General features: G+C 41.7%; 1 protein-coding gene across 1 annotated transcript in view; it reads right to left on the bottom strand.

Annotated features, from left to right (window-relative positions):
• Nucleotides 1-413: 413 nt before the first annotated feature.
• LOC115768647 (ecdysone-induced protein 78C) overlaps nucleotides 414-21,563 on the bottom strand; it is a 40,322-nt gene continuing 19,172 nt past the window's right edge. The window contains 3 exon segments of the mRNA XM_030713322.1: nucleotides 414-952; nucleotides 1,268-1,543; nucleotides 1,610-2,196. Of these exon segments, the coding sequence (XP_030569182.1) occupies nucleotides 575-952; nucleotides 1,268-1,543; nucleotides 1,610-2,196 (1,241 nt within the window). The 3' untranslated portion in view covers nucleotides 414-574.

Here is a 21,563-nt window from a genome sequence, read left to right as displayed (position 1 = left end):
TATTATTTTTTTTTTAGAAAGTAAACAGTACTTTTCGAACTTGAACGCTCGCACTTCAGTCGAGTTTTTTTTTGTTTCTTTGAAAAGTTGCAAATAATGTGGGGATCGTGTTGGAAGCGGGATCTTGGGATCTAGGTTTGTTCGATTTGTAGGGCATGATTTCATGAGCTTGACAATGAAATAAATAAATCTTATGTTGCGCATGGAGTATGTACGGCTAGTGCTCAAGCTGCTTTAGAATGATTTCAAAATTAACAAAAACATTTCTCAGTTAAAAGTATCTCAAAGTCTATAATCGCAGGTGTGCGTGTGTGTGTGAGTGTGTGGCTGTGTGTGTTGGTGTGTGTTTGCATAAAATGTTTGCGAACGCCTTCAACATTGATAAATATTTAATGCATTACATTAGTTTTAGTTGTAGTTGTAGTTGTAGTTAACTATGTATCTGTATCTTGTATCTTGTATCTGATAAATTGGTTGCCTTTTGCTTTAATGTCGGATAGTTGTGTCTAATGCTGCCAACTCTTCGTTAAACGCTAATTACTTAAACATACAGATTGTAGAACATTTGTGGGGTCTACAGCTCGTCGTCCGCCTTGGGTATGTCGAAGATCTCGGCAAAGAGCGGCGGCAGGCGCAGCTTGGTCCAGTTCATTCGCAGCCAGTCGAGATGTGAGAAGTGTTTGGCGCCCAGTGAGCGCAGCTCCGGTATTTTAGCCTCCAGCGCCGGCATCAGCTGCAGCGCCTGCGTCGAGCCCGCTCGCGAGCGCAGGATCTGAACACGCAACGCCTCCGCCACCAGCTCCCGGGCACGGGCAATCACCTTCGGCTCACTGAGGCCCGTCCGATCCGATGCCAGCAGCACCATCGCGGAGAACAGACCAATCTCTGTGTCGCTCAACCCATATGCGTTCAGCGTGTTGGCAAAGTTCAGCAGGGCGTTCACAAAATCCGACTGCAAATGGAAGATCGTATTAGCCAAGTCGATGACAACTAAACGAGATCTAAGCCTTATCGTAACGAACTTAAAATAAAAATATAAAATGAAATTATTCTTGCTAAACTATGCATTTGAATACTACATGAATAAAAGCTTATCCTCATTGGATATATATAAAGATATAAATCTAGTTTTTTAATGGGAAGCTTGAAAAGTTGGACTTCCATATCATATGCCGCCGAAAGGAGCAATCTATCGGAAATAAAGCATTTGGCCTATTAAAAGCACGTCTACCAGGGCAGCACGTCGCTCTGGCGTTTTCTCACTTACATCGTAGAGTATCTCGAGCTGCTGTCGGGTCAGATATGCGCCATCGTCCAGCGTCAGCGTCGTATCATTGATCAGGCGGGCAACATGCGTCAGCCACACCTCAAAGAAGCCCAGCTTGATGAGTATCAGTTGGTCGTCCTGGGTGAAATCACAGAAGCCGGGTACGCGTTTCGCGAACTCCACAATCCGCTGCACGCCGGGCGTGACGCGAGCCGAGAACTGCTGCCACAGCCAGATCTTTTGAAACTCCAGGCTCTCCGCCACCGTGGTGACAATCTGCAAAGGAGTATATGAATCGCCTGTTAATCGGACAGACATATTTGAATTTGATGCGGCCCTTACCCCGTTCTGTGGCACCGTCACTGGACGTCGCATCAGCTCGCGTGTCAGCTCCTCGGTGTAGGAGCAATTGAGGCGATGCGCCTGCGAGACGCACATGATCACATCGTAGACGGTCAGCTCGTTGGCGGTGCCGGCGAGGCTGTCGTGATGATCGTGCGGATGGCACATGCCCACCTGGGTCATGGCCATGTCCCCGCTGCTGCCCATGCTGACCAATTGCTGATGATGGTTGCCCACAACTACAGCTGTTGCATTGCTGTTATTGTTGCCGCTATTGTTGTTGCTGTTGTTGTTGTTGTTGGCACTATTGCAACCGCCCAGCTCCGATGGCGACGAGGCTATCGAACACATTTGTGGCGTTTGTGGTGTACTTGGTGTATTTACGCGCTGCACGCTGCTCGCATGCGGCTGCTGCTGCTGCTGTTGTTGTTGCTGTTGTTGCTGTATTAGATTTGTATGCAAATTATTGGCACTGGTTTCATCCACATTTAGGGGCGCGCTGGCTGCTGATGCTGTTGCAGCGGCTGCTGCTGCTGCCGCACCGTTCAGCTCACGTGAACGCTTGGGTACGCGACCATAACGCACAGCTGCAAGAAAGCGAGAGAGAATTGTCAGTTGGCTTTCAAATTCAAATTAAAGCGCCAAGTATATCAAAGCAGCCGCAAGGTATGCAGCATGAATATAATTTACAGCTAAATACCTTAACAGCGCAAAAGTATGCTATACTAAAATGTTTATACTTAACAATTGCTGCCCAACATATGTTATATAATAAAGTGTTGCATACTTTTCAGCGTCGCAAGTTTACAGCAGTTTACAAGCAGCAATTGTTATGTAGCATACTTTTAAGAGGCGTTATTTTAATATTTGTTTTCAACTAAAACGCACACTTATTTTATTTATGCGCCATAATCAACATATTAGGCAACATTAACTTAAATTTATATTACTCGTACATAGCAACACGTTGCTAGTTTTGTCATTTAAAGTTTGCGTCACACACAATGGAAACCCATTTATTAGCTTCTAAAGCAATTTATATTTAAATCTTAGCCAAAATGTCACACAATAAAAGTGGCACACGCATAAATCTAAAGCAAACACACGCACACACAGACAGACGGACGCACCCACTGTATCATTTATAGCAAATGGGCAACAAAATTCTTGTAGCAGCTCAACTGGCAAATTTGTACCAAAATTTAACTTGGCAGACAGCAAATTGTTGTTGCTTCCGCTCAAAAACGAAAATACAAAATAAATATCATAATTTTTTAGCATTTTTCTAAAAAAAAAATGTTCATTAGCTTGACGTTTTAGTTTTCAGCAGAGACAAACGAAACAAATTGCAAAAATGTAAACGTGAAATTTCTTTTGTGCAACCAAATACACAGCATATTTTATTAATTAAAATCGCATTTGCCTTTTGGCAGCCGGCGGCGACGACGCAGCCGGCTGCTGCTCCAGTTGCTGCTGGCTCTCAACTGGTGGCAGCAGCAACTGGCTCTGGCTCTGGCTCTGGCGCTGGCGACGCTCACTTTATCAGTGGGACATTGACCCACTGTGCTCAATATAAAAAACTGTCTGATTTTGTTGTGTGCGTGCTTTGTCTTGCTTTTGTTTTTGTTTTTGTTTTTGTTATTGTTATTGTTATTGCTGCTGTGTTATTCGCCACAGCCGGCGGCGGCGTCCGTTTCAACGACAGCAACAGCAACAGACAATCCAAAAGATACTTTTGTATCTTTTACACATGTTTGTTGTTGCACTTATGACGAAACGGCGCGCGGCGATATCTGTTCGAGTTGTGCAAAGTGGTCAGCGAGTAGGCTAAGACCTTGCTCAAGCCAAAGCCAGGCGAAAGAAATTGCGCATACGCAGCGTGCGCCCGGAAAACTCAAAATGCGCGTGGGCAGTGAAAGGCGAGAGACGAGACGCGAGAAGCGAGAAGCGAGCAGAGCGGCAGCTGATCGTTTGGGATTGGCCAACGCATTGACCCACATCTGTGGGCCACTTTTTTAGCGCCGGCCTTGTGTGCGCTGTGCTGCAGTCACGCTTTGCATCAGCTGCTCATCTCGTTAATTGTCACAGCTCGTAAATTAATTATGACATAATAACTAGACACACACACACACACACACACAATAGCTGCACATTGTTGCTGCATACACCTTCAACTCTGGTAATTGTTTGTGGCGGGCGCTCTGCTCTGTTTATTTTTGTATTATTACTTTTAAGGTGTCTTCAATTAGCAGCTCATTGCGCCGACGCTGCCAGCTGCACGATTTGTTTGCCTAGCGCCCGCTCTCGCCAGCTTGTTGATCGCTACTTTTGTGCAGATATTTTTATTGACTTGGAGCCGAAGGCTAGATTGGCCACTCGAGAGCCTCATAAAGCTGTCAATAAGTGGAGCAGCTCAATGCCCAGGCAAGCAGCAGCAAAGTATCGCAAAGTGATTCGCACATAGGTTGTTACAGTTCGAAACTAAGCAAAATGATTCAAGTTTTACAGGCAACAAATGTAACAAGCCGCTTCACGGTTTGAACCAGCGAACCAGTCGGAAGGTTCGGTTCCGTTCATCGATAAGCTCAGCTTTTGGTTTGAAAATTGATTCACACATTTTTACTAGATGTTTCTTAGATTAGAGCCGCAAACCTAGTTCAATTCTAAATACATAGCATAGAAGCTGACAAACAGATGGAAAGTCGCCGGTTCAAACCCTGCAGCAATTTACAATTTTGTATGTTTATTAAGTAAAACATTAAATAGTAAAAAATAAATTTGGATTTTAAAAACGAAAGTAAGGAAAAGGGTGATTATCGCAATGCCTAAATCTAAACAACATTGCAATAATATTCTTAAAAATTTAATAAATTAATTTGAACCACAACTTTTTAAATTTGTTTCAGTTCAAGCTGCCAACTAGTCCGACTTAAGGTTCGGTTCGATTTAAAGGCAATGTTTATGCCAAAGTCCTTTGCGGCTCTCATAAAGAACTTATTTGCTACAGTTAAAGTGGAGTCTTATCCAGTGCCTTAACAAAATCAATCCAAACAAATATTTATCCACAAAAACTATACAAATGCCACATTTCATTGTGGCTCACATAAATAATTTGTTGCGCTCGCTGCTTTTCCCGGCCATAATCTACGGCATTAGCTATTCAGCCGTGCCGGCTTAGACAGGCTGCTCCACATTTTAGCCAGTCACCTGACAGCCACCCACCACCCACAGGCCATCCACAGGCCGCACTAGACGCCCACTCTCTGGCACTCTCGACAAACTGTGCAGGTCAACATCATCCATTATACACACAGAGTCCAGGTCGGAGCAGTCACATAAATAAGACTAAGCCTAAACTTCTTTGCCTGCTGAAAGCATCTTAAGTGATTTAGTGCAGCCAAATGGCTTCAATGATATAGAGTCAGAGAGGGGGAGGAAGAGATGGAGAGGGAAGGCGTGCAGATAGGGACTAACTTGTTTGAATTCACAGCATCCATTCAGCGCACATCCATCTGCGACGCGGTGTGTGCCAGGCCAGGATTTGGGTCACAGAAATGTGAATCGGCAGCCGTAAAGTGGCCCAAATGTTGCACACTGTTGACCGGCATGTGGTTGGCCATTAGCATGCGAAGCTCAATCCGAAACTGAAGCCAACTGCCAGCCAAGCAGCCAGCCATCAACTGCCCGACAACAGCAACAACAACAGCAACAAAGTATTCACATAATCATACTGCATATAGTTGATTTTTCTTTAGTTTTTTTTTTTTGGCTTTATTGTGCGCTTGAATGGGCTCGGGCTGGGGCTCGGCCCCCGGTTCCGGCCGCTGCCCTGGCCCCACAACCCAACGGCATAATTTGGCCCGCAGTTGCTGCTGACCTCGTTTGAGGTCGTTCATTCACCTGTCGCTGTTGTTGCTGCTGCTTTTGTTGTTGTCGCCGTGCTGCACTTTATGCACTAGACATTTGCCAGCATGTGTGTGTGTGTGTGTGTGTGTGTGTGTGTGTGTGTGTGTCAGTCAGTCCGTGTGTTTACCCAGTTACGAAATTGTCCAAAATGCTGCGGCTTACTTGGGTGAAAGTTTGCTTCTTCATTTTTTTTAGTTTTTTTTTGTTTTTTGTTGCTGCTTTTCTATGCTTGCTACGCGGGCTTCAGCATAGCTTCAGCTATGCAACCCCATTTGACAACTAATTCAAATATTTTTATATCTAAATAACCTTTGACTTTTATAAAACATATAATTTAAGCGCTTGTTAATGTTAGGTGTGCAGTTCATAGAAAGAAATTTAAGAAAGTAGAGAAATTTTTCATACCTATCATTAAATATAGTTTTTCCTATATCTTCTAGAGACTCGAACCTTTCGATATAAGCTTTATTAATTTTGCCAACTTTTTATTTCTTAAAATATTTTTTTTATCAAAATTTTTTGTTTTTATACGCAATTTTTTTTAATCCAACCCATTTGAGCGCCATTCCAATAAAAATTGTTCAAAAAACCATTCCTCTATTTTTGTTTTTTAAATTTCGCAAAAGGGTAGAGAAAGAAGGGTCTGTTAGGGTATTTCAGCTTCGGTGCGCTCGAGCAAAAATTTTTTTTTTCTAGCATTTGTTTGCGTTTGCTTGCGTCAAGGTGTGTCGATGTGTTTGTGTGTGTGTGTGTGTGTGTGTCGGTGGCAGTTGTTGTATCTGGAGCAGCTAAAAATTGTTAGTTGCGTGCTAAATTTGTTGCTTGCCAGCGTCAACATCAACAACAACAACAACAACAACAATAAACACAACGAGGTAGCAATAATAGAAAAAAAAAACACACACACACACACACGAACACGCAGCAGCCGCCCCGCCCAACGCCCAACCGCCCACTCGCAAATAAAAATTGTGTCAAGCAATTTGCGTACATTAACGCAAAGTTGTTGCTATTGTTGTTGTTGTGGTTGTTGTTGTGGTTGTTGTTGTTGTTGCCTATTCATGCCGCCAATTGCAATTTAATGAGCGTTAAAAGCAAGGCAACCAACCAGTTTGAACCGAAACGGTTCGAGCACGCAATTCACATTTACTTTTTGCCGTGAACCGAACCCAAAACCAAATCACAAAAAATAAAGAAAACAACAGCTGAGCCGAGATACGAACCGAAAAAGAAAAGAACAAATCTTCTGAGGAAAACCAACTGCAAAATTGAGATACATTTATCTCACCATATTTGTCATAGAGTTTGAAAGAAGGCCGTATCGAAGATATTTCCAAATTGCAATAATTCAGTAAAAGTAAGTGAAAATCTACTATAAAACACGATTTGAACCACATGCTGGTTCAAACCCTGCTTTCAAGCATGTGCAACACCCACTTCACGAACCGAACCTCAATACAAATGAGTTAATTTTAGCAGAGAACCGAACCATTGTTTATTTATTTGCGCGTCTGCAGCCCTGGTTAAAAGTCTTTTCTTTTGCACTTGTTTGGGCCCAGGCTTTAATTGTTCGACGTTTTAGTCCCTGCCCGCGGGGCAGTTGCGCACATTACTGGGAAAATCACAAACGAAATGCTTGCGATCGAACCACTTGCCAATCTCACAGAAGCCCAGCCGCGGACAGTCCTCCACGCAGGTCCAGAAGAAGCGGCAATGCTCGGCATGTGGAATTATCTGGCCATGGAAGGCGCATTGCACCTCCGGATTCTGACAGTCATCCGGCGGCGGCGGCGAGAAGGTTGACGTGGAGCACTCGCCATCCACGCGCGGACACTTGCCCGGCGCACAGGCTCGCAGCTGGACATCGAATACAAGTCCGGGCGGGCACAGCTCGTGCTGAATGCTGCTCGCACCGCACTTGTAGTAGGCGCTGCAGTCCTTGCAGTCCGGCACCAAATCGCCCACCTGATGGCCCGTGCAGAAGCAAAAGCCGTCCAGGTTGCACGTCACCGCAGGCCCAAGCTGAGCCAGAGCCTGGCTGGCGCACAGCAGCAGGCAGAGCTGGATAACTGCCGCAGGAGAACTCTTGAGACTGGCAATCGGGACTCGTAACTGAATAAAAGGCCTCACCTAGCTGCATCTGAGTTGGGGTTCTGTTATAGTCTTCGACGCGAAAGAATCTTAACTGATGGCTGCTCAAAGGCTGCCTTTGGCATTTTATAGCTTTGCGTTTATAGATAGCTTAGATGTGGCACACAACTCACAGATAGAACTATTGATTTAGCTGTTGACCTGCCTGAACACTCCAATGGATAACACTATAATTCACATAGTTTAAGTGATTTATCAGTTGATAGTGCGCTATTTGTACAGCTATACAGAAATGAACTGATTTTTACTAAAACAAAGAAAGTTGTTCGAAGAAAAGTCTATAATTCTATTCCTTAACTGTGTTGGGACGATTTGAGAGCTACAAACATAAGATAGTAGCACGATTTTTCCGTGGAAAGCGACTATATGAGATAGATGTCCGATATGACTGACAGATTATATGGCGACCGATTCGACGAACAGATTAATTTGGATATACAGAAAGCTTAATATAGGTATTCAAATGTTAATACTATTCAAGAAATTTAGAGATACTTAGATAGACATATGCTTTATAGAGTCTATAGAAACCTGTACTAAATCAATTCAACAGAACTATATCAAAATAAAGAAAATGTAAATGTACCCATAGGTGTCGTATTACACTCTGTAAGGGTATACAAGCGCACCTAATACTATAAGAATATTATTGAGTAGCAGAAGAGGAGTTTGCTAATCGAAGATAAGATACAAAAGTAGCTGTTGAACTTTTAAGCTTTATTTGTTAGCCAGTTAGTTGGCCAACAATGCTGAAGTGCTTAAAGCTTAAGTGCAGGTATTCCGTTTATATAGAATGTAATAAGCCACAATTGTGATTCCCTTGGGCCTGTGTCCATTGTTCATTGACAATCGCTTGAAGTTGATTTTGTGGCTTTTCGGTCACTTGGCGACCTTTTTGCATAAACTTATGGCCGAAAGTCGAAAATCGAAAATCAGGTCCCACGCAGCATTTGAACAAAAGCCGCAATCGAAGCGAACACAAAGAGCCAAAAATTTGGCATTCATTTGGGCCAAATCAAGCGAAACCAAAGCCAAACAAATTGCCAGAGTCTGCGGCTAATCGCCTTAGTTGCCCCTTGTGCCACGTGTTGTGTATTTGAAATGGACGCATGGAGGGCGCTTGGAGGGCGGGCGGGTGGCAAGTGTTGGCATTTGTTGCCTAAATCGGGCAATAAATGCAACTGGGCGGGGCGGGGCAAAGAGCCAGAGCGAATATGAATAAAAAATCAGCAAGAAATCAAAATCAGTCAAGGCATATGCAAATTTTGAACTGACCTACTCCCATATGAAAAGCAAATGAAACGACGCCCCAAAAGAGTTAGAGGCAGGCCGACAGACAGACCGTCAGACAGACAGACAGACAAGAGTCCAAAATCGAATACGAATTGAAGAAAACGTAGGAAATCAAAATACAGAATATTTATGTAAAGTGCGTGCGATGATGATGATGAGCCTGATGACGATGATGATGATGATATCAGCTGGGAGGGCGTTGAACGATCGTTTAGATACATTCGATCAATCAGTCAGTCAATCAGTCAGACAGTCAATCAGCAATGCTTATATTGTCAGCAATTAACGTGTTCATTATGCAAATCCAAAAGCTAAGCCGCTTAGCACTGGCATGGAGAAAGGCTTTCGCCCCACAGTAAATGGGTTGAGTGCTGTTGTTTTTTTATTTTCATCTTTTTTCTGAAGAGGTGTAAATGCTTGCTGGCACACATCTGTGACCCCTCTCTCATCAACTCCCCCTCTTGCACTCCCCGCCTGCGTGGCTGACAAAAATAGTTTTAATGCCCATTCAAAAAGTTACCGAGCTCCGCTGGCGACACATAACTACTGCTACACACACAGCCATAGCCAGAGCTATGGGTTAGCTCGCATATGTATCTTTCAGATACATGTTTGAGTATCTACAACTACGTACATATAATTCACTTAAGCGCGCTCAACGAAGCGGGATGAATGACCTCAATTTGAATAGTTGTCCATCTCTCGGTCCGTCGTCTGTCTCTTCTCCCCCCTCCCCCTCTCCGTCCCTCTCTCTCTCTCTGCCTGTTGTGTTTGCCTTCTCGTTCCATAACTGACTTTTTGGGTGCCATTTAAATCAACGCTGCCGCCTACTTTGGACAGTGGCTTTTTAGCCGCTTTTTATCTCACTTCATTTTATACCCTCGCAAAGGGTATTTCAACTCGGTTACGGAGTTGGTGACGCTAAGAGGGAATGTATGTATTAGTAGACATGTTCGTCTGTACTTCCTTCTGTTTCTATATAAAATCGGATCTATATAATTTAGCTGCCTAGGAATAATCGAAAATTGATTGTTTAGTAATCTTCCTTTTTTTATATCTTATCCCAGTTGTCTTTGCATTTCAGAGCTTCTTACATATGACCAAAATCCTATCAAAATCGAACAGCTATATGATATAGCTCTATATGAAGCTATATATAAAATGTGTTTAAATATGTTTTAATATAAAAGATATCTAAGAAAATATAACATTTACATTATATCATTATTACATATACATTATTATATATATAGCTTCTATTGGAAGAAACGTGGATAATAAAAGTTTTGCGTATAAACTCCTTGAAGCCTTAAAAGGGTATTTAGTCTTCGGTCTGCTGTGGATAGCCTTTCTTGCGTGCTTTTCACTGCTTTTGTTTGTTTTTTATTGCATTCTGGTCAAATTATTCAAATGCTCCACAATTTTCGGGCCAGTTTTCTCCAGTAAACACATCAAGCGCAAGAGAATTGAGGTTAGAATCATAGCTGCTGTTTCTCTGATCTGGCCCCCAAAGGAGTGGCCGGAGTGGCTCCACTAGCTGCTCCGCCCCGCATCCACTCCGGTTCCACCCCGCATGCCATCTCCATCAACACTTTTATCTGTTTGACACAATTTTCTGGGCGCAAAGTTGAGCGGTTGCTGCTGCTGCTCCTCTCTCCTCTGTCTCCTCTGTGCCCCGCCAGATTTTTGTTTAGTGACACAGTTTAGATTACACACACACACACACACACACATGCATGCTTATAAACACGGCGCGTTCTCTTTTTGTATATTTTGACTACCTAATTAGATAAAAAATACAGTTGGCTGCCGTTGGCGCTGCTGCCCCCCTACATGACCCCGACCGCGTCCCTGTCCCACTCCCAGTCACATTCCCATTCCCATTCCCATTCCCCTGCTGTGGCATGCCCCAATGGGAGGTGTTAAAAGTTGCATTCACTTTGGTTGCAATGCGGAGGCGTTGCCACAACCAACAACTGCAGCGGGTGTCGAGTGCTGTGCCAGCTGAAAAGTGAGTTAGTTTTGTCTCTTTGCAACATTCGAGATTGCGACCGTGTGTGTGTGTGTGCCCCACTTTGTGCTCAAACAGGAATTTTTTATAGATATCAGAAATTAGGGCAACTTTATGCTTATTCGATTAGTTTAGGGCTACATAAAGTGCACATATGTTGATGAGAAATATTATAAGGGAAAGTTATCAAAGGCCTGGACAGCAGCTGAATAAGAGCTGAAAATTAGGTCCAGAACTTCAGCTGGTTCCCATATTTAGTTTATTTAAATTCTAAATAATTCTTATAAATATTTGTGTTTGCTTAGAATATACAATAAAAGTGATTAAAATAAGTTTTATTTTTGTTTAATCTCTCGACTCATTCTCCCAATCAAGCTATCTACCAAAACCAATAATGATAATAATTTAAATGCATTGAAATCCCAATAAACTGTGCTCAGTGCAAAGTTTAATAAAATACAAGTAAAGTCAAAACAATTATAAGCGACGCCTCCGCAGCGCTCGTTAAGCGTTTATTGAACTTGATTTTCGTTGTAGCTCAAAATCACAATTAAATTTGTGCAAAAGTTAAAAATTCGTAATGCAAAAAGCGTCAAACAAATTAGCCATAATGCGAATACGGCTATGCGAATGTTAATTAGACATTCAGATACACCACAAATTGTGTAGAGCAAATAAAATTAGAAAAGTATTTTAGCGAGCGGAAGCAATTCAGAGTGTAAACAAGTTGAGGGGCAAACGGGCCAAAGGGGCTAACAGGGCGTATGAGTAATGCCGAAAGTTACGCAAATGCCAGCCTCGTCGGCTGCTTATCAAATATTTGAACTAAAATGTGTAGCTAAATTAAAACAAACAACGGCAAAGGCAGCTCTAAGACATCAGACAGTAGCCAAAAAAACAAAAAAAATAGAAGAGAGAAGAATATAAAGTCGAGGTAAATAAATGCTTGCGATGCGATGCTCCAATTTGATAAGCGTTGGTCGCATTAGCAATTAGCGAATTAAAAGCCGAGCGAGAGGCGCGCATTTGTGTGCTATAAATGTTTCCATGGGCCACATCGAAGGCCCAGCTCCCGGGCGCCTAATGAAAAGGCAAACAATTAAATTAGCCAAGAGGCCGGCAAGTCGAAATTGCGAATCAGCCGACAACATCAAAAATTCACATCGACAGCGAAAAACTAGAACGGCGCGCATTTGTGAAATGCCAATCGCCAGAGAGAGCATGACCGAGACGAGATATATATACTATATATATATATACATATACATATAGGCATGTGTGAGATCAATGCTCGCTGTCGATCCATGCTGCGATCGGATCGTTAGGGTGCGCGCCGGCTGTGATTGATTGAATTAATAATACAAATTAGCAGCGCCAAGTAGGTAAGATCAATGATCTCGCCAAGCCAGTAGCCCGATCTCCCCAGCGATCTTGTGGCCAGGGCGTGGGTGTCGCTCTGCGACTACATATGGATGAATACAACAAGATCAACACGAATAGCTGCTCAGTGCACAAAATTGATCGTTTAGCTGTTATCAGCGATCAATTTGATATTATATGATCAGCTACGATCGCTCTGAGGATCAGTCTTATTAAGAATCCCTATGATTTGTGGGTTCTAACCTCATCTTTATTATTTAGTTTAGTTTAACAATACAAATTAGCAGCGCCAAGTAGGTAAGATCAATGATCTCGCCAAGCCAGTAGCCCGATCTCCCCAGCGATCTTGTGGCCAGGGCGTGGGTGTCGCTCTGCGACTACATATGGATGAATACAACAAGATCAACACGAATAGCTGCTCAGTGCACAAAATTGATCGTTTAGCTGTTATCAGCGATCAATTTGATATTATATGATCAGCTACGATCGCTCTGAGGATCAGTCTTATTAAGAATCCCTATGATTTGTGGGTTCTAACCTCATCTTTATTATTTAGTTTAGTTTAACAATACAAATTAGCAGCGCCAAGTAAGTAAGATCAATGATCTCGCCAAGCCAGTAGCCCGATCTCCCCAACGATCTTGTGCCCAGGGCGTGGGTGTCGCTCTACGACTACTTATGGATGGATACAACAAGATCAACACGAGTAGCTGATTAGTGCACAAAATTGATCGTTTAGCTGTTATCAGCGATCAATTTGATATTATATGATCAGCTATGATCGCTCTGAGGATCAGTCTAATTAAGAATCCCTATGATTTGTGGGTTCTAACCTCATCTCTATCTTTATTATTTAGTTTAGTTTAACAATACAGATTAGCAGCGCCATGTAGGTAAGATCAATGATCTCGCCAAGCCAGTAGCCTGATCTCCCCAGCGATCTTGTGCCCAGGGCGTGGGAGTCGCTCTGCGACTACATATGGATGGATACAACAAGATCAACACGAGTAGCTGATCAGTGCACAAAATTGATCGTTTAGCTGTTATCAGCGATCAATTTGATATTATATGACCAGCTACGATCGGTCTGAGGATCAGTTTCATTAAGAATCCTTATGATTTGTATGTTACATTTTCAACTCTATCTATCTCTATTTAGTTAGCAGCGTCAAATGAGTAAGATCAATTATCTCGCCAAGCTATTATTCTGATCTCAAAAAGATCACAACAAGATCAACACGAGTAGCTGCTCAGTGCACAAAATTGATCTTTTAGCTGTTATCAACGATCAAATCACAGCATTTGATATGATCAGCTGAATATCGCGCTGAATATCAGTCTAATTAAGAATCCTTATGATTTATGATTTTACGTTGTGGGTGGCAACATCATCTCGCTCTATCTCTATTATTCAGTTTATAATAAGATCGTTTAGCTGCGCTCAGTCATTAAATTGAGTCATCAATTATACAATTCTTTAAGACTTTACGGCTCATTCGTAGAATATGATAAAAAAAAGCTTTAGAGTTAGTTAAGAACGCGGAAAAAGAAGTCGAGTTCTTTTCTTTTAAGATCTATCTAGTTAAAGATCATTATGATTTATGATCTCTTACTCTATCTATGTCTCTCACTCTCTTTCCGGTTCGTTATTTCTCTAACAGAGTGTCAACTTAATAAGCTGTAAGATTTGTAAATACAGATTAAGAGTTCTTCTTAAAAATGCATATTTTGAAGATCAAACTAGTTAAGGATCTTTATGATTTATGATTGTCAGTAGTATCTTCCCCATCTCTCTCTCTCTCTGCCTGTCACCCTATCATTGTCTCTGTTTCTGTCTGTCAACATAATAAGATCAGAACATGATCAGGTCGTGTAGTTAATGAAAGAGCCAGCAAGTCGTTGGCTTCATTATGAGCACGCACGATCAATGACCGACAATGGAAGAATTGCAGCGCGCGCTGCAGCCGGCGGCTGAGTGATTTCTTCCTCCGCAAGGAGCCCCAGAGCCGAGCGGCGTCTGCGGGGCACTGGCCAATGGCTACCGCTAACGATGCCAGCAGGGAGCACGCCCTGACGGTGCGTTGAACTATAAACGTCGTCGTTGATCGCCGCCTCGCCGCATCGTCGCCTCGTCGTCAGTGATCTTTGCTGTTGTTGTTGTTGTTGTTGTTGTTCTTGTTCAGCTTGTTGTTGGTGTTCGCATTTCATTCTTGACTTTTTTGCTGGGCGCTTTCGCTGTTTGGCAACGTCATCGTGGGGCAAACAAACATTATGAGCACGCTCATAATGAGCGACTCGTTTTGCAATCTCATAATCAGCTACCGGCTCCAGCCAAGGCTCCGCAAACAAAAATAAAAGCAACAACAACACCAGCAAATAAAAAGAAAATAACGAATTAAAGCTCTGTTGTTGCTGTTGTGCACAGTGCAACGATCGCCAGTTTTTGGGCATGCCCTCTCACTCTTGCATCTCGCTCGCACTGCTCTCATTCGGGCTGTCGCTGTCGCACTCACTCTCACACTGGCTGATCAGCTGCGTGTGTGTGCCTGGCCGCAAGTACTCTGGATCAATCCCTTTATGCTTTACTCTTCTGCGCCTGCTTCATCTTGTGTTGTTCTTGTTTCTTTGCATATTTACAGCGCGCTGCTATCAAAATGCAGCGCTGCCAGCGTCGTCGCACTGGTGCTTCACCCTTTGCAGTCGTCGCGTCGTCGTCATCGCTATAAAGTGTCAATGCACTTGTTCTTATTTCAGTCAGTACATATACGTGTGTGTGTGCCATGCGTGTGCTTTGCTGCGTCTTCACGTGCGTCGCCATTGCCTCCTGCTGTTTTGACTGCACCCGCCTCTCTTTCGTTCTAACTCCCCGCTCTCTCATTCCATCTCGCTCTCGCTCTCTCTCTCTCTCTCTCTCTCTGCCCTTGCTGCTGCTGCTGGCTGTTGTTCAATCCTTTTTGCTTTCCGCTTTTGAAGCACTGGCTCAGCAACGACGACGTCGTCGTCGCCGTCTGCTGCGTCGAGTGCTCTGCCGTTTCTCCCCCCTCTACATACGTTCGTTCGTACGGTCGTTGGTCGCTTGCTCTCTGCCTTTGCACTTTGGTGCATCCTTGTCTGGCGTTTGAACTTTTTTTGTTCGTTTTGTTGCTGTTGCTGCTGCTGCTGTGTGTGCAATCTTTGTTCTGCAGACGTCTGGCCTCTGCCCGCCCCTGCCCCCCTTGTAACAGTGTGTGTGTGTGTGCGTGTGTGTATTGGCATTTGACTCCATTTAAAGTTTGTTTCGCTTTATTTTGCAAATAAAATTAACTCAACTGCCAGCAGCAAAGTGCAAGTGAAAATTGCAGATGCAGCCGCAGTCACAGCTCTGAAGCTGCAGTTGCAAGTGCTTACTCGCCTGCTGCTCACCCTCCCGCCACTCCCCCCGACGCTCACGCTCTTTGTTAACGGAGCGTTTGTCCTACCTTCTTTGTCCCCTGCGTCTGGCGTTTGCTAATGAGCTGAGGCGCAGCATAAGCGCAGTTACGCATAAATGTGAAATGGGCACACATTAGCTTAAGGGCTTGCCACTTCGCAAGGAACTTAAATTTGTGTGGTACCTAAGTATACCCATGCATGTGGATATAGGTATATGTATGTGCGGGTATATAAGGTAAAAAAAGACTGCTAATAAAGGAACTATATATATGTATTCCCAATAACATAATTTCTCACTTACACGTATTCACAAATAAACATGCACAAGTAGCAAAAAATGACTAAGAAAAACTACAAGGTCTGTAAGGCTTACTTAAATGTATGAGAATCGCATAGAGGGGCCATATTTACGAGCTAAGTTAAGATATATACCAGATGATAGTAAGAGTAAATGAGAGAGCGAGAGAGTGAGAGTGAGAGTGAGAGTGAGAGAGAGACACAGAGAGAGAGAGAAATAAAAACGACTGTGAGACAAAGTAAGTTTAAGTTACAGAACATAAAACAACAGATGAGTTAATGCAAATATGTTATTATAAGTATTAGCGAAAAATAATCGTTTTTAAATATGTTTTATTTATGATTCCAATATACTGTATTTTAAATGTAATAGTTTCTTTGCATCAAATTGACAGGCTTTTCGGAGTTCGATATTGCATATAAGTCAAAGATAAGACTCTAACATTCTAAGATAAAGTTCGCTTCACCCAGGCGTTATACTGGCTCGCAACTTAAACTTGTTGGGAATTCTAAATGCATGCACTGTGATAAAAGTGACGTGAGGCGTGTCTGCCTTAAAGTTTATTGTGCTGCCGCATCGTTGTTCATATTTGTGTTGAATTTTCTCAAGTTTAACATACGAAAGCGACTTTCCGCTAGCTAACACACAGCATTTAACCTACTTTAAACTTGTCTTCTGCATTTTTGGGCACAGTCATTAGCCAAGCAGCAACAGCAACAGCAACACTTATTTTTATCGCATGTCTCATCAACAGCAGCAACAACAGCAACTGCGGCCATCAACAGCATTTAACAGGCCCATCAACTGAGCCGTCGTCGTCGTCGTCGTCGTCGTCGACTTTGGCCTCAGCTACCTGTCCACTTAAGCTCCGCTCTGGCCGCCTTCCCGTGCCACTTACTAATTCAGTGCAATCACCACCTGTGTCACATTTAAATACGTTTTGCAATAAAAAGGCGCATCAAAAGGCGCTCTCCATAGGAAGCCAAGGCCCCGATACCCGCCCCGACACTGCAGCAGACCAGGTCCTCTGCTCTTTGGCCAGCTTTTGACCTTACTGTCCCTTTGGTATGTTGCCCGTTTCGCTTCGAATGGATCGTCAACTTCTTTGACAGCCGCATAGAAGCCACGCACACTAAGTACACACACACACACACAGGCACTTTATGAGCTCTGTTTCTTAATCATCATCAGCGCTGTGGTTTTGTGGTTATGGTCGCCTGCACCTTGCCACACATTGTGGCGACTTGGAGGTGGCTCTGTTTTTTTCCGTCTCTCACATTTTGATTCTATTCTGTTTGGAGGTCACTCTTTGCTAACTGCATTTGCAGCACATATTTGTATCTCTATCTCTATCTGTATCTGTATCTGTATCTATAGCTCTTTTCTTTGTATCTGCAGCCAAGCATGACCAAGCAGAGAAGCAAATAAAAAAAACAATGCAAAGCCGAAACTAAAACAGTTTGCGGTATATTCTTGGCCCAAAAATGTCAATTATAATGTTTCAAAGCGGGCGACGACTCCAACACGCTTCACAAATTTTTAAGAATTTCAAATTGCAGTTCATTTCGGAAAAATCCTTGGTTTGGGAAAATATTAATTATAAGAAATATATAAGCAATCTTAAGACTTTTAGTACTAAACTTAGTTTCTTTTGAATCTTAAAAGACTATCCTAACATTTGCCAAATAGGATCATGATCAAGGGAATGTTATTTAGAGCATGTTATCATTAGAATATTATATTAAAGTAATGTATGTACTGAGTTGATTTGCCTTAATATAATTCCATAAGAAATCCTTAGACTTTCTGTAGTGGAGTCTATATACACCGCATAAACGAATTTTCCTTTATATCATAACAGTCCATGTTAAGCTCTGCTAAATATGTTATTATGCTCAACATAATGTTATTTACAGCATGTTATCATTAGAATGTAATGGTATATATTAGCAGTAATGCTTACTCTTAACGAGGACTCTTATCCTTAATAGTTGTAACCCGAAGTTCCCATAAATTTGCTTAATATAAACCAAACCAGTTTACAGAAGAGAACATAAACTCATAATTATGCTTTTTGTTATGATCCGTACTCAACAAAAGAAACCATTTTAAAAATCCGTATCGTATAACTTATTTTGTGAAGTTTCCTAATGGGTGCTGTTAACAGAAAGCTCTGTTATTATGATTAACAGAATGTTATCTAGAGCATGTTAAGGTTAAGTACATGCACATTCTTGAGCGACATTAGCTCTTAGGTATTTCTTAATTAACTTTTATCTTTGTTTTCTTGGCCCAAAGTAATGTTTGTCAATTAATTGCTCAACACTAGACCACACCCTTTACCAACACACACACGCACGCACACACAATCAATACAATTTGGAGAGTGCACAGCCCATCTGAAAGATACACACACAAGCCCAAATGAATTGTTGACACATCAAATCTAAATTGTCCAGTCCATATAAGTTCATTAATGTCACGAAACACACTTCAAGTTTTTTTTTTATTTTTCTTCTTTTTTTTTTTGTCATGTGAACCGAAAAAACAAAATAAAAAGCAGGCAGAAAATGAAAACAAAAAAAATTGCCGATTAAAGCGAACGAGAAGACAAAAATGTGAGCCAACAAAAATAACTAAAATAATAATAATAATGAATAAATAACAGCAGATACACACACACAGAAAGAATCTGTATCTGTATCTGCCTTTGTATCTGTATCTGTATAATGGCCACTCGCTTGTAGCGCAAAAAAAAAAACAATATATATATAGTAAACAACAACAAATATGTGGGTCAATTTTGTAATAAAGTAGAAATGTGTGCAACCACATGAGAAGAGGCAAGAGGCAAGCCATAGAAGAACACGCAGAACTTGCAGCCGGCCCCTTGCCACACTGGCCAATTGATGAGCAGCTGATTGACGGGCCTGGACACGGGCATGATGCGTTAGAGCAGCATCGATTGGAGCACACCCAACACCCCTCTACCCCTCTATCCCTCCCCCTGGGCATACTTAAGCAATTATCCGGCTGGGTAATTGGCCCGCTTAACTGTTAATGGGCCGCCTCGAGTTGAGCTTAACGGTAAGTTTTAAAGCAGACTTCAAAGATTGAAGATTGAAGATTGGAGACTGGAGACTGGCGACTCGGCTACTCGGATAATGGGTACCCGGTCTGGGTACTGACTGTTTTGGTCAATGAGCTTTGAGCTCAGCTGCCAGAAGTATCTCATGGATACATTAACTACAGCTCGACTTTGTGCTAGTTTTATTTTGTTGTTGCTGTTGTTGTTGTTGTTGTTGTTGTTGTTTAGTTTTAGTTTTGCCTTTTGCTTTGTTAGTCTTTAGCGCTCGGCAGATGATTTCATGCCTTTTGTGAGATTTAATTGTTATTCATTTGGCTGCGGCGCGCGTTCGTCATTCGTTCGCTATTGTTTGTTGTTGTTGTTGTTGCTTTAGTTTCGTTTTGGCTTTGGCCAAACCTTGAACCGCACCGCATTCAGTTTATTGGCCGCGTTTTTACAACGAATACCGTTGCGAGCTAAGCGTTTGGCTCGACTGGCTGCCAGTCTGCTCTATGATGATTACGCGATGATCATAATGATTATAACAATAATAATGAAGATGATGATTATTTACGAGCAGTTTTTTTAGTTGCGTTGCTTTCTGGCATACACACAACACACACACACACACAGATACAGGCCAGCCGGGGCAGGTGAGCCGTTCGATTCTGTCGCCAAGCCAAAACTTTTAGATAAAGATACAGTTACATGTATAGATACAGATACAGATACAGATAAAGATACACATACATCTATTTATCTGCATAATGAGACAGATACGTGTACTCAAATAGGCGACAGATAATCAGTAGATATGTAGATACATTTGTACAGATACAACAGTTGCAGATATTCCAATACTCAGATACGGATAGAAATAACAATGCAGATACTTAGTTACAGATAAAGGTACGTAAATACTATACTGATACTTGATATAAATATAGATACGTAGCATAAAGATATCTGTGTAGATAAAGATATAGATTTAGATACTCAAATACTCAGATACAAATATTGCTACGGGTAAAAAAAATGTACATTTACATAGATTTAGATAAGAATATAGATACTCAAATAAAGGTCGACAGATACAAAAACTAATAGAAATCTATACAAATAATATGAAGGCACGTGTGCAGATACAAATATAGATAGAGATAGGACAAATAATACAATAACAAAAACACACACACATACAGATGCGAATACAGGTAAAGATACAAATATTCAGACACCGATTTCGACCATGATTTGGTAACAGTTGCAGGCACAGATATAGTTAATTTGTGGATACATTCAAAGACACTCAGATACAGATACAGATACATATGCGTTACAGATACATTTGTGCGCACACGTGCCGCTCCGTTATCCTTGGACGCAACGGCCACATTCTAAGCGCTGCCTGCCACTAACTAATTTAGTTGTTGTTGCCTATTTTGTTGTTGCATATAATTTATTTATTCATTTATTTATATTTGCAATTTGCTTTGGCTCGTTTTTTTTTTTCTTGACTTGGCCGCACAAGGACGAATTTTGATGTTAATGAACTCGGCAAACAAACATTTTGACGGCAAGTGCGTGTGTATGTGTGCGTCTGTGTGTGCGTGTGTGTGTGTTTGCAATTTTTGTTGCCAATTTGTCAACTATTTAATGTGAGTATTCGCTGGTTAAACGATCTATGTACATGTGTTCAACATAATGGAAGCTAATTTATTCATAGCGATTTTCTAGATACCCTATACAGCTGGCTGAGTATGGGGTATATTCAATCACAAAGGAGAATGTCTAAGACGAAAGTTAAAGTACAAGTTGCACAATTAGCTGATAGGCACAAATCAAGTGCTAGTTAGTTGGAATACATAAGAAGTTAATTAACAAAAAGATCTGAGGTTTTTCTTGCAGCTCAAGAATATATATTAAATATCTAGTAAATAATTATTAAAAGTTACGGCAAAATATATATTAAATACATTTAAGTGAATAAATAAAATATAATTTAAATATATATATTTTGGATTTTGTTTCATACAACAAAACATTTAAGCACATTTACTTAGCATTATTATTTAGTACATTTATTGAAAGATTAAAAATCCAAAAAGTTATAGCTCCAGCTAGTTTTTTGTTTTAGTATCTCTAGATAAAGAAATCGAAAACTTTCTTCTAGTTCGATTTTGTCATCGCTGTCAGCCAAAGTATATTGTGGAATATTTTATAGAGTATTCAGCAGTCGTGCTTTGCTTGCTTGCATCTAAAGGTGATTTGTGGTACGCACTTGCACAGAGATTACAAAACGTGGCACTCAGCAGCTGCAAATAGTTGCCTGACATCCTTCTATGAATGCCACTCTATTGGGATTATGTTGTGGCTGCGGCTGCGTTAGCGGCAGCTGTTGCACCTGTTGGCCACTTTCATAGCTGGACATTTGAAA

This window comes from Drosophila novamexicana, unplaced genomic scaffold (genome assembly GCF_003285875.2).
Source record: "Drosophila novamexicana strain 15010-1031.04,08,12 unplaced genomic scaffold, DnovRS2.1 tig00000009-arrow-pilon, whole genome shotgun sequence".
Classification (NCBI taxonomy): Eukaryota; Metazoa; Arthropoda; class Insecta; order Diptera; family Drosophilidae; genus Drosophila; species Drosophila novamexicana.
Note: the sequence above shows the minus strand (reverse complement) of the source record. Positions and strands in the feature narration are given on the sequence as shown.